General features: G+C 43.0%; 1 protein-coding gene across 5 annotated transcripts in view; it reads right to left on the bottom strand.

Moving 5' to 3' along the window:
- CADM1 (cell adhesion molecule 1) overlaps positions 1-14,559 on the bottom strand; it is a 236,002-nt gene that overhangs the window by 62,563 nt on the left and 158,880 nt on the right. For all 5 annotated transcript variants that reach the window (XM_063311056.1, XM_063311060.1, XM_063311057.1 and 2 more), the window contains exons 2-3: positions 4,271-4,417; positions 3,438-3,590 (exon numbers count right to left, since the gene is read on the bottom strand). In XM_063311056.1, the coding sequence (XP_063167126.1) occupies positions 3,438-3,590; positions 4,271-4,417 (300 nt within the window). The remainder of the gene's footprint in view (positions 1-3,437; positions 3,591-4,270; positions 4,418-14,559) is intronic.

Below are 14,559 nucleotides of genomic sequence, written 5' to 3'. Positions count from 1 at the left end.
CATTACAATTAAAGGAGAAGAACACTTATATTTGACTTACTAATACAGAATGGAGCAAAATACCTTAATATTGGACATACTGAAGGATATTTTTGAACAATGGACCCAGAATTTTAAGAGTGTCTGCCTCTATAGATAGACTGGGCTTAAAAGATGTTATGGAAGAGGAACAAGTTTTACTGGACAAGACTGAGATTGATCCGAAAGTAGATTTAAAAATGACAGGCTACAAAAATGATATGGAAAAAGATGCTACACTGGATATACAAATGAAACCAGCTGATATCTTAATTATGAAAAGGGATATACAAATAACAAACCAGAAGAGTGACTTGGATTTCCTATATTGGATTTACAAAAAAGACTTGTTAAAGCTTTGAAGAATTTTGTGAAAAGGGACAAAGAAAAAACGAAAAGAAATCAAGTTGTAGTACATTATTTGTATGTATGTATGTATGTATGTATCAGATTTGTCACCACCCATCTCCTCCCACTGGAGGGACTCTGGGCAGTTTACAACAAAATATCAATAAAACAATAAATATATAAAATACATTATAAAATTACATATTATTAATAATATAGATAAAATGGATTAAAGATCAAGATCGTTAAAAATAAAAGGAAGGAATATAAAGTTGGTTTATTTGGTCAAGATCAAAATAGATATGTTGTTATCTCTGGTAACCCTTAGTGGGCTTTTGCTGACACCAGGACTGAAATGACAAGGCTTTATGGATTTGTTTATAGGTAAGAAATGGGATATGGGAAGATCATTTGTTGTATTTTAAGAGGTGATAAGTCACTAAAATTGTTTATACTTGTGATGAAGTGGGAAGTCATTTCTCTATATATTTCTTTTCTTTTTCTTTACTATATTCTTAGTCTTCTTTTTTATTTTTCTATTTTTTTTCTTTTCTGCACTTTCTATTTTTTTAGTTTGTGGTAGTTTTATCTTTTTCACTGTAATTTTAAATAAAATTACTACACATAAAACCCCCCTCAAAACCTCAGAAATGGCCCCAACCTTGTAAATTGCAAAGAGAGGGCATATGCAAATGAGCCATAATTGTATCAGAGAACATCTTTGCAGAGAGGGTGATTTTCCTTTCTCTTCAAGCTTGTATTCCATGCAGGTCTGTCATATTAGTGAAATCCAAAGCCAGAGGAATGAAACAAATCTGGCAGTGTATTGAACTGGAGATAATCTGAGGCGTAAGCAGGGAATCACAAACCTACCAAAACATCTGTAAGAGGCCTTACAGTCTTAGAGAAGAGGGAAAGGGAGGGGACCGAAGAGACACCCATCTTCTACTTTTTAATCAGCGATCATGGCATTAGTAGATGATTGCTGGCATTTAACAAAGCTCAGAAACAAAGATTTAAATTTATGTTGTTGCGAAGAAGTGGCCTTTTTGGTTGCAATTTGTTCTGATGATGCAGCTGAGTGACTCAGCTATGAATAATATGGATGATGGGGTTGTTGTGCCTCAGCAGAGGAGCAAGTGCGTATGAACTATATTCCGAAAATGAGCTTGTGGTTCAAAAAGCAAGAGAAGTTGGCACTTTTCATCTTCCAGGTTGGACAAGGCTGACATGGTATCTCAGAGCAGCTGGAAGGAAACATTTGTTTCTCCGCCCCAGAAATGCCAGTGCTACTCATGGGGGTGGGCTATTTGGCATGCATAGTATCCCAAGGGATGCCCTGCACCGAGGGAGATGACAATCTTGCTGAACCAGAGTCCAGGAATGGGAAGGAGAATGGGAGAAAAGCCACCGAAAACGCACACCCCTCCCCAGATCAAAAATCTGAGCAACACAGGAAAAGAAGGGATGGCAGTGAAGCCATGCTTGGAAGCCATTCTCAAGGCTGAAGGTAGCCAAATGTGAAATTCATACTGCAGACTAATTTTAAATTTTCATAATATGTTATCCAACTAAGCACTGAACCTCGTGAAATGCAAAAGAGGAGGAGAACCCACATAACTAATCAACAAGTGCAATCCCACTTCGAGATTTCTTGTTGCAATTCAACCTCTCTCATTACCAGAGTCTTAAGAGACCACCATAATCAGAAGCCAGGGCTCTGGCAGAATTTGTAACTATTGTTGATGGATTCGCTCAGCCCATTGTTACCCTTTGGAAATACGAGTAATCAGGTGACACCTGGGAGGACGATCTCTCCGGTTGGCTTAGTGGCAAAGGTAGGGCTAGTCTTGTTTAGTCCACCAGAGGCCACTTGGAAATGGAGGAGGGGAGGCACACAGATATTGCGCAGGGTGGCTAAAGCTACTGCTTGGCTCTGGCTTGATCTGAAATGCTTGTTTTGCTAATTAAATACTTTGCTTGATGCTGAAATGCACCCAGTGAGGGCCACACACATACCATGTTGACATTAATCAAAGAGAAGGAAAAAGAGACTCTGGTAGGTCTTTAGCGGAGCAAGAAGAAAAAAAATCTCTGCTGTAGAGTTATTGCGTCTCCCACCTCAACTTTTATGCCAACCTTCACCAGGTGGTGGTGTCTCAGGCATCCAGTGCAGAGCGAGTAAAAGGGGCAATGAGTCTGGTCCGGATTCTTAGGAGCATCTACAATAGATCCAGAGCTGGGGTGGGCTGCATTTAGGCAGAATACTTGCTTTTTGCAACTGATGGCTACCATAAGATTTCTCAAAATAAACAGGTTCAAAATGCTGCAGTAGGGTACTTGTGATGATTTTATCACCTTAACTGGGTAATATATTTAACTTGCAGAGTATGTTTTGACAGAAGTTTGGCTTCTGGGCCTACAGATGGAAAGGTCTGGGAGGAACCCAGAGATGACTGGCGCCTCATGTCTTTGCTTGGGAAATCAAAAGTGGCCTTCCAGACCACTAATATTGGGCTAATTACAAGAGCTTCCTTGAAAACATTCTGGGATTGCCCTCTTCTTCTCTTCATCCCTCCTCTAACTTCAGAAATGGCCATCTGCTTTCCACGTGTGTTGGGGAACTGCTTCACTGGCATCTCTATTAGGGCCACAGACTGTAATTCTACGTTCCAGTCTAGAAACTGCTGCACAGAATTGCTTGCCTGGAGATAGACGTGAGGGCATGGTAGACGTGCCCCTTCAGAAAAAACGTGGTGTGTGTCATTACTGGGCACATACTTTCAGGGTGGAGGAGGATGCATTTCCTTTCCATTTTCTCTAGATCTTGGACCTAAATTATACTTTAGTGCTTTCTTCCAGTTTCAACTTTTGTCACTTCCACCCTAACCCACAGACACGGGGACACGGACTTCAGGATATGATGTAAACTGAGGATTTATTCCAAAGTTTGTGCCGAAGGTGGAATGGGTGCAAAGGAAACCGTGAGCCTAACCACTCGAGAATCCGCTTTCCCCGCCTGCCTCCCTGTGACCTCCAAAGGAGCTGAAGACAGACTCTGGGATTCTTACCGAGCACCGTAATGGTCATGTAGTATTCTTGCGGGGGGTCCGTGTAGAGCTGGCAGAAGTATCTTCCTTCATCCGAAATGGAGACGTTTGTCAGGGACACTCTGAGCTCACTGCTAGAGAAATTCACTAACTGAAACCTGCTGTCCTTCAAGGCTGCAGAAAAAAGAGGCAATGGGAATCAGCAGTGGGTGAGGCCATGAGCACACAGAAAAAATCCAGAGCCCAAAGGGTGGCATCGGTTTTGACAGGTGAGGGCAACCCTTCCCTCTTTCCTACGTCCTGTTATTTGCTAGTGTTCTGCTGCAGTTTGGATTTAAACAGCACTTTCTCTTGCCAATCAAGATAATAAACAAATGCCCCTTAATAAGGACTTCTAATTACTTCCTCTAGCTGATCCCGCCTCACACTTCTTGTTTAGCACACAAACTGTAGGAATAGGTTGGTAAACTGGCTGCCAAAAATGGAGGGTGGGGTCCTTTCCTGGCTTGGACCGTCTAGATCAGTGTTTCTCAACCTTGGCAACTTTAAGATGGGTGGACTTCAACTCCCAGAATTCCCCAGCCAGGCATGCTGGCCAGGGAATTCTGGGAGTTGAAGTCCACCATCTTAAAGTTGCCAAGGTTGAGAAACGCTGCCCTAGAGATTGCAAGCAAGACACGGGAAGACAACAAGACATGTGGCATCTAAACAATCCACCCCAGAGAAAGGGGAAATGTGCCACTTCACCAAGAACGTTGATCCGGGCAGCCAAAGGGCAAGAGAAACATCCTGGCCCTCCCAAATGCTTCTCTGGATATCAAGATGCAAAGGTCTGCCGCTGGCATTGAACTCACGTCTGAAGTCTCTGAAATAAATGGTTTGCCTGTTGGGATTCAAAAGCTGGATCACGGAGTCGTCACTGTTTTTGACTCTGCAACTGATGGTGGCCACTTCTCCCTCTACCACAGTTACGTCTTCTGTCACCAGGTTCTGTCCATCCCCTTAAGAGGTGAAAGAGAAAGAAAAGCAGATGTCAGCCTTGAAAAGGGCTGCTTCTTGGCTGGCCTCACCAGGGAGCCCAGGGTTGGCTGAGTGTCTTGTGCAAGCAGCCATTTCGGCGGCTGGTATCCCACAACTGAGGCTTAGCATGTTGTGCAGACTCAGCCAACGGTGAGGAAAGCCGCATGTTAACTGTGAATCGAAGACTGGTGCATGAAGTCCCACGGCTAGCTAACTGAAGTCCTTGCTCATAGTATTTCATGTTAATGAAGATTTGTCCCTGGCTTGCTGGTTCAGATGGACAGCCCCTGTCCTACCTTTCTGCTGTTAATCACTCCTGCCTGCTTTAGTGGTTTGGTGATTTTTCCCCAAACAAAGTCCTGAGAACTAGTGCAGCAAATGAGGCTGTTCTGCTAAGATCTGTCCAAGCTCACAGTGAAACCGGCTGGCGGTACAGGCACGATTAAGAAATTATACTCTTTAAAATTTATATTTCATATTACTTCCTGTGCAAACCCATTTCAAAGGGGATAACAAGCACCAGAATGCAATAAATAAAAAACCCAGATTAAATACATATTCATTAAAAAGGGGGGCAAGGGAGGAGAACAAACCAAAGAAAACCATTCACCCCAGATTTCTCCAGGGAGGGTTTGGGTAAAAAGAGAAACCTAAAATACATTGCTGTAAGTGCTGCATGGATTTGGGGGGGTGCGTTGGGGTGCCAGAGCAGAGCAGCTTATGGCCCTTGATTTTCACAATTAGGCAGCCACGTGGGCCCGGCAAAACAGACTCCTTTTAGAACCAGCAGTTCCATCTCTACAGACCAAAGTGTTTCAACAAACCAATCACAACGGTGCAGGAAAGTCGAGGGTGACAGGGGCAGGACAAGGAGAGAAATGGAAGCCCCTTTGCAGAAACCTTTGACTCCCTTCACTGCTCGGCCCTCCAGGGTGTTTGCCAGAGGAGAAAAAGGCCAGCCTTTTTAGGAACTGCAGCTTTTGTTTTCTGGGCCTCATTTCCTTTCCTATGGAACACAGAGGCCTTTCTGGAAATGGGGTTTCCCATTCAATGTGTCCCTTTTTATTCCTGGCACTTATGGAAGGGCCGACTCTGCACTTCCAGCAGAAACGGCCCTGACTATTAACTACCTTCCTTCCGGAACGCCTTCCCCATTTTGCCAAGAGAGGCGGCTGCGGCTGTGGCAAATGCTCCGGAGTGGAAACGCCTGGGGGAATCCCAGGAATGTTTAATCCCCCCTGCCCTTATGGACAGCATCGTTGCCCCTCCGCTGGCAGGAGGGACAAGCGAGGAGTGCTGGGTTGAGACAACATCAAGCAACAACTTTTCAAGGCGCTCCCCAGCTTTTTTCACAGCAGAGAGTTGGAGAATCACTGCACAAATTCAGCCATTTTGTCAAGAGCAACAAGCTGTCAAGTGGCTGGCACCAGGCTCCCTCCATGTCAAACCTTCTCTCCCCCATCCAGAAATAAAGTCACCTTCAAGCCGTGCTCTGTTCCTGGCTACTTACACAGAGACATCCATATAGTTTTCTTGGCATCCTATGGATGTAGCTTGCCATGGCCTTCTTCTGATTGATTGACCGATGACCACCCAGTCTGTCCTGCAGACCCCTCCTGCTTAGCTCCTGAGATCAGGGTCAGTCCGCAAAGTCCTGCCATGCAGCTGAGCCTGTGCCAACCCCCCACCCCTGGCTTCATGAATCCAAAGTAACGTTGCCCTTTGCTGGCAGCGGGCAGGTGCTGAGCAGTCGAGGGAAAAATTTGCACAAGGGATTTGCCTAAAAAGCAACACGGGGGCTTCATTTGGTGACATTTGTTTCCAGGCCCTGCTTTTAACTTGCTATGTTTAAAAGAGCAGGGGATGCTGCTAAAATCCAAAGGCACAGGACAAAGGAAATCCAGCATTCACTGCCTCTCCTTGTGCCGGGTGGCATTCCACCAAGAGGAGCCAAAGGTCCTCCCTGCTCCTTCGAAGAACTGAACTCCACATCCCAGCTGCATCTACCAGGGAGGGCGGGGGGCGGGGGGTCTCCATGACAGATGAAATTATGTGGTCTCCCCATGAATAAACCAAATGACTTTACTGGTATTAGACTGGGGAAGAGAGTGAAATGTGTCACTTTTCATTATTCAATTTTAATCCAAAAATCGTAGGGGCTCTCCAAGTTTGTGGTACTTGCACAGACGAAATTGAACAAAGCCCACTGTGAGTTTTGACGCCATTCCCACTATGCCTGCACAAGCCTGAGCACATTTTAAAAAATAATGTCCCCCTCCCTCCAACCACCCCCAAGTTGCTTGCAACCCCTGCATTAAAGCAGCAGGTGGGGAAAGGCACGAAGAGCTGGCCTCCCAGATCTGACACTGCTGGGATCAACTCGGAGACTGCGGTATGGGGAAATCTCTATTGGAACAGTAGAAGGCAAAAAGCCAAGTAAGCCGCTGGCGAGCATTTATAGCCAAGGGCCATCTCTCCAGCCACGAAGTTTTCTGGATACAGGAGAAACCTCTTTCTTGACTGAGATGCCACCCAACATGTTGTTGCCCCCACCCCACTAAACTATGTTCTAGCCCAGCCCACTGAAGGACCTGTCCACTAATGAACTAACTGGTTGTTTCCTATTTATCCGAGTTACATCTCACCCTTTACACAGAAGCTCGAGGGAGCGTACGTTGTGCTCCATCCTCCTATTTGCCCCACAAGAAGAACCCTGTTGGGCCAAGACAGAGCGAATGGTCTGTCTGCCCGAGGGAGCCGAGGGTGGGCTAGAACCTGGCTCTCCCCGCTCCTGGCCCAGCACCTTCACCACACCTTGGTTCTCAATCTGTGGGTTTGTTAAATGGGTTTAACTCAATTTGTTAAACGTGTTCAGTTAGAGAAGTGCCAAAAACTAAGTATCTTTTCTTCTTCTTGTTAGAGAAAAAACACCCATAGAATTTCAAGTAGGTTTTATCGAGTCAGTCAAGGAAACCAAGGGCATACTTCTGCATACTCATATTTTACCACAGGAATTCAAAGTTCACTTCTCCACAAGAAACAGGAGCTAGCTAGCTGAAAATTTAAGAAACTGAACAGCAAACTGCAGAATTATACAGGTTAACTCTAGAATGGATTCAGACCCATTTAGACTGTTATGGATGTTTTTTCTGTCAATTGCTTGTAAAGCACCCTGAGTCTGCTGAGTTGACAGTATATTAACCACAACAATAGCCCTTTGATCCCCAAGTTTATGTTACGGATTGACCCTGGACAGAACCAGAATCCGGTGCTGCTCGACTGTTGTGAACGGGCATCTGCTTGTCTAGCAGGAATATTCCAGGCCAGAAGCCCTCCGTTCCTTCTCACAGGACTTTTGGGATGCTCATTAATACAAATGTTAAAACAAACATCCCCCAAACATTACAATACAAGTACGTAGGGGATTAGACTTTTGATGCCTATTAACCAGGAAGGTTAAGGGTAGAATCCAGCAGTTCCAGGGTAGAATCCAGCACAATCAATTTAGATGCTTGTAAAACTCCACCTCTCTGAAATAATGTGCAAAGAATAACCAGATCTCAGGAACCTAATATGGGAATGAGGACCATCTCCCACTTGTGAACTTCTGGATGGAACTAGCTGGTCCATGTTAGCATGCTGGTCTGGAGTTTTGGTCTGATCCCAATGTATTGCAAGTTTTGTGTTGCTAATTGCTCACAAAGAGAAAATAATTTATTCAGCACAAGCCTGCAGAACCAATAGTCAAATGTTTCATAATGCTATCAAACCAAAACAAATGACTACTGCAGGGAGAAAAAGAAATCTGCAGGAAACATTCTCCATATTTTTTCATAAACCCAGAGCTCATAGCAAATTAAAGTCATTAAGATTTGATTTCCATCCCAGCCATTATCAGCATATTCTTTTAAACATTTACTTTCAGACAATCCTATCTTTCAATTCATTAAGCTCATTCCCCCATTTACCAAGGTTTATATAAAATCAAAATCCTATATGAATTAGTAAGAATGATGGGGGGAAACTACTTTAGAAATAGATAATCTGAGGTTCAAACCAGTGAAGCAGTTAAGAAATACTGTACACTGGAAATGGCCAAAGGATTTCTAGGGCAATGCTGCAGAAGATGCAAATCAATTCCAGACGGCAGTTCTTGGATACGCAGATGTTCTTCTCATATATACACCACCACCAAGTATTTACTGAGAGTTACAGGTTGGCCTGTTCCCATGATACCTGTCGTCCTCAAACTTCACTGGAAGCATCCTATTGGGAGCGTCAGAGACTGTTTCCTGCCAGGTCTCTAAACAATGACGGCCCTCCGCTAGGCTATTGGGAGACACATCTGCATAGCTCCCCATATGGGCCAGCTGACTTGCAGAAGGCTTCCTCCTCTTAGATCACTTAGGACAGACGGATGATACAAGCTGGGAGCTCAAGCATGCTGGGCATCCATGCATATCCACCGGGAAGCTGACTTCCTCAGGGCCTTCTAGTTCAAAAAGGATGTTTGTATTAGGCAGAAGCCACAAGGGCTTAAAGGCTCCCTACAACCTTGTCTCTTTCTCTCCTGGAGAGATGTGGGCAAAAGTTTTTTTTAAAAAATGGAATCAGCAATGCAGAAGAAAATTCCTTGCTCAACCATGTCTGACAAAAACTTGCACGAGTAGTACATTTTGGACTGGGGATGGGGGTAGAGAACGAGAGTATTTCTGGCTGATATTCACAATGCACACTTTCCCCCAATTAAAGTTAATTATGCACAAATGGAACACATGATAATCTGCATGCTTTCTTCTTTTTCTTTCTTTTTTCCTTCCTTTCTTTTTTTTTTAATTAATCTGCTATTGTGATTTTTAATGTTAAGTTAGAATCCTATCTCCCCAGCTTGGATATTCACCATAGAGGCTTCTTGATGAATTTTAAATTCCAAAAGGTTTTTTAACTATGCAGTTTAAAGATGTAAGCCACATAACAGATCATAATAGCTCCTTTGGAATCATTAGAACTCACAGTAAATATGATACAGCATGACAATAGTTTAAATACGCGCTGGATGATAGCTTTGTAACAAGTGGGACACCCTTTTGCATTCGATCAGCTAAATGGGCACTTACATATAGTTCATCATCATATCTTCCTGACAACGATTAAAGGCTATTGTCTCTATTTATTGGCTCAGAGGTACTCTTGGTTGATTTGGTGCAGCAACGAAGTAAACAAAATAATGCAAAAGAAAAGATGTTAAAATAAACCCAGGAAAACAGCCAATTTTGGGAAAAGCCAGCACTGTGTTGAAGGCACTCTGTATTCTTTGCCTCTGCACTTACATATTTGGTTGGCTTAAAAAGTGAATTTTTGCAGAAAAAGGTTAATCTCTTTATAGGAAGAGACATGGTTACTCAGGTGCTCACTGAGGGGATTGAATGTGTTGTCCAGCTGTCCAGTTTTGAAAATGGCTTCCCACCAGCTGGTTGTGGCATAGTCTGTCCTCACTGGCAGTTAAAGTTCTGGTGGGAAAGGAAGGAGTGTGTGGGGGGAGTGACCTGAAGGCTCTCTTTTCTCCCCCATGACCCCACCCAGATATTAAGGCGACTCAAGAAGAGCCTCTTCTATGGCGGTGCACACCTGGGGGAATGCCTCCCCCCCACCCCACTCCCACTCCCAGTAATGGCAGGGAAAGACCTCTGAAGCCTTCTCTGCATAGATGAAGACCCCCTCCTGCCAGCTTGCTCTGCTTCTTAATTTGCGTGTTTCGATTCTAATAGGATGCTCATTGGTTTTTAATGTCACTTTATGCTGGTCTGGTGCTTTAGGATATTATTTTATTGTGGTTTAATTAAAGTTAGCTGATCAGATTGCCCTTTGGCCAAAGAAAAGGCTATGCAGATGCACCATGTCATTCAGTATATCCTCAAAAACAGAATTTATTGGGCAGATGGCTCATATATGCTTTTTTAATGTTTTAGATTTTGGCATAAATAAAATATGTAGAGTATTTTAGAAACTACCGCCCCCCAGCCCTCAAAAGGGACATACTTAGGTGTTTAATTATTCTGTCAAACACTGAATTGGGTGCAACAGAACATGCATTTCTTCAACATCCTTCCAGCCACAAGAACACCATTTTAATCTAATCCCATGCACTTCAGAAGGAACAGATCCCTTTCCCAGAGCCCTCTTTGGTTTATATTCCAGAAAGCTCTAATCACTAAATGAAATACGTGAATGTAAATTACTGTCAGACATAATATAGTTGCTATGCTTTAAAAGACCCTGCACTTATCATGCCTGAAATATTATGACTGAGATGGGCTTGTGGGTTTAACAAGTTGGAGAAATGCAAGGCTTTGTTGATACAGCAGCACTGAAAAGAGAGACTGCTTCTGTTTACCACCATCGCTTCACTGGATGCCACAAGAAGGAAAGCTGGAGGAGGCTTCTGAGCTGTGATTCAGATGAAGATGCCTCTGGGCAGCAGCTCTAGGGAGGGAGGGAGGGATATCTCACAATGACTGGCTGCAAGTTGCCTGTGTGGGGACCCCATCTCTCCTAATTTTGGTCTCTCTCTTAATCACATTTCTTCCCTTTCCCAATATAATGACAAAACAATGCCTCTTCTCTGAGGCTGCTTGATGCTCCAGCAAAATACAGGTATGTCTCTCACAGTGAGTGAAGGTAAGCCAACAAACAGGAAATTACTCCTGGAATTTCTTGAATCCCAGCTCATAAATGAAGGTTAGTCTTCTTCCAGAATGAGATCAATGGACATTTGCAATGGGTATGCCTGCACAATAACACGATTTTTTGCATCTATCTATGGAACTAAATTGTTCAGCCATTCAGATGGCAGTGAAGCAATACTTGTACGTTTGAAGAACACCACCAAACAGCTCCATCTGCCTGCATGAAGGGGACTGATATTTGCTGGCGTTGTTGTTCAGCCCCTTCCAATTCTTTGTGATTTGACAGATGTCACTTCACTGGGATTGGTTGTCAGCAGCTGCTTCCAGGAGTATAAGCTCCTACTTATGTCCTTGCTGGTGGTATTTAGCCACCTTCTCTTCTGGTAGCCTCTTTTTTGATGACCTTCAATGTTTCCTGGTATTTGGCTCTGCTCTTAGGACTCTTGTCTTCATGCTATGAGTCCAAAATATTTAACCTTCAGCTTCATTATTAGTACTTCAGTGAGCACACTGGTTTTACTTCTGCTAGTATTGAACAATTTGTTTTTCTTGCAATCCAAGGTAGCCTCAACAATTTTCTCCAAAACCAAAATCCAAAGACATTTATTTTTCTTCATTCACCCTTTCTGATGAATCAGATTTCACAACCATATGACAATGATCCCAGCACTTGGCAACACATAGATGACTTCAAAAAAGCTAAGTGGGATCAAACTCCTTCAGAACCTAGATGGAAGATCACTAGGAAGTCCCAGGGTTCTAAGTTAGATTAGGAAGCAAAAGAAACATCCCAGAAGAAGGCAATAGGGAACGGCTTCTATGATGCTGTTGAAAAAGTTACACAGCCTTCATCATCAAGCTCAAGGGAGTTTTCATAGATTATTATAGGTGACAACAAAACCTTAGCAAAGTGGCTTGCATTCCTTTCTCAACGTCAAATAAGGAAGCACCTTGGCCTTTCACATAACTGACAACAACCTTGCTCTCCCTTTTCCCTTAGATCATACCCAGCTTTTACTTGGATCACACTCAGCCTCTCCTGGAAAACCTAGGGTTATTCCTACCCCTGTCCCACCTCTATACCATGCAAGAACACTCAGGGTAAGTGTTTCAAGAGGGAGTAATTAGGAGTGTTGCCTGAAAGTGGAGCACTCCAGCTGCCCTCCATCTTGACTCCCCAGAAGGGATCTGGCCCATAGAGCATCCTGGGAAATGAAGATGGCAACCGGCAGAGCATTCCCACTCTTTAACTCTCTCAAAAAGGATTAAATTGAAGAATAAAGTAAAACAAAAAAAAGTACGTGCTAGATACGGGCAAGAAAATCACTCCCTGTTTGAGCAGGACCATTTGGGTCCTTTCCTGAATCATGTGTAGTATTCTTGTCTCCACCACTTACTGGCTTCTTTTGTTTCCAAACTTATTCAGGAGTCAAACCTGACTTCTCCAGCCTCATCTGATCTACAGCTGCAGGTTCTGCCCCAACGTGTTGCCCCTGAGATCAGCCCTTTGGATCTTTAAGTAAGATCCAAAGAATACTGTAAGCAAGAGACTCACTATGAAGCACTGCCTCTGAGCCACCCCTTGTGGGTTTTGTTAGGCTGTCACCACAAGATGCTACATCTGGGTGGGAAATTGTCAGACTATTTTGAAAAAGATGCACAATTACAAAAACTGAAAGTTTTGAGAAGAATGGACAATGTATGTTAATTATGCTGACAATGTAAGACATTCACTTTCAATGGAGTTAATTTAGTGACATCTGTTCGAGGCCAAGAAAATACAAGAGACGATTTAAGATGAAGCTGTCAGGAAGAAAACATCAACGTTGTGTGGCTTCCTTTAGCTTTTTCCGGCCAGAATTATTGCAAGAAAATGGGAATGACAAACCCGCCTGATGCATTTTAGCCTTTTCAAATATGCAGCAGCAGCAGTAATAATAACGAGAGGCAAAACGCAGCACCGCTTTCTAGATAGCGCATATGTCACCTACAATGGTTGTCTTTACACAAGATGGAGTTTTTCGGGCAGGAGCCAGAATGAGGACACAGAAGGAACAAGGTAGCATTTGGGATTTGAGTGGGAAGGGGTGGTGACTGTAACCAGGAGCAAACTGTCTGTCTTCATGTCAGAGCTCTTGCACCCCTGTCCACTGCTGGGCTTTTCAGAAACTTCTGGCTGGCTTTCCAAGAACAGAATCCTGAGCAAGAACTAGAAAGTCAGTATGTTTTTAAGAACTTCCCCCAATGTGATACCTTCTGGGTCTGTTGGGACTGCAATGCCCATAATTTCTGATCATGGTGCCTTACACTTATGCCATTTGGGGATTCTGGCAGTTGTTGTTCAAACACGTTTGGAAAGCATCGAGTTGGGAAAAATGTTGTTGAGCATAACATCTCACTCTGTGCACCCAAAACACTGACCTATGATTCCCCAAATGACTGTTCAGCACAGAATGAATTCCACAGCAGGAAGCTAGAAACTGGCCCTTCACAAAATGCTCATTTCACGATGTCCAATTGTTCCCCATAAAGAAGCACTCATCTCTTTCATAAAATGTATTTTGCTTCTTAAACACCCAGATGAGGACACTTAAAGTAGAAAATGCTTTTGATGGCCCGTGCTTTTTATGAAAGCTCTTTTACCTCCATTACCTGAGCAAGGCCTTCTCTTTCCTGAACTCAAAGCTTCAAGTTCAAAACATTTAAGAAGGTCACAAAAGATAAGCTATGATTCTCTTCTCAAGTGGAATCTTAATGTTTATTTTGCTTACAGTCCACATGGAAATTAAAAGCTCCTTTTTATTTAATCATAAAGCTAGTGCATCTTTCAATTAAAAATATTCATCTACAATGCTTCTTAAACAATATGGAACATATGTGGAATATGATTTAGCTGAACAACCTGAAGATCTGAGAGAACATTTTTTGTTGATTTGACATCTACTCAATTTCATTCACTGAAGAACTACCTTACTGGCAAACAAACAGTAGACACTGGCTGGTCTCTCCTCAAATGTCATACTGAACCTGGGGGGGAAAAATCACCTTTGGTGAAAGGTTACAAAGAATACACGTTTTTAAGTGAAAAGGCACTGAGGATCCTATTGCTTTTTGCATATCTATATCTATATCAATTTGTAAAAGTGGATTTTCAACATTCAGTACTACCACGGCCAAACATCAAATTACGCAAAATATTAGACCAATTCTATGATTTTCTTTAATACATCCCACTGATGAAATATACTGTACTGTCATGTGCATGTCCACACAACCCATTGAGCATAATCAATATATTAAAGATAAAAATGAGTATTGTTAAAGTATGTTTTATTTCAGTGTTCCTTTTACTTTCTCCCTTTAAAAAAAATAATGTTCCTTTTTGGAAAAAAAATTGTCGCGTATTATACAGACTGAAAAAGTGTAAGAAACACTGA

Source organism: Candoia aspera, chromosome 9, assembly GCF_035149785.1.
Source record: "Candoia aspera isolate rCanAsp1 chromosome 9, rCanAsp1.hap2, whole genome shotgun sequence".
In the NCBI taxonomy this organism is placed as follows: domain Eukaryota; kingdom Metazoa; phylum Chordata; class Lepidosauria; order Squamata; family Boidae; genus Candoia; species Candoia aspera.
This window is presented reverse-complemented; position numbering and strand designations above follow the sequence as displayed.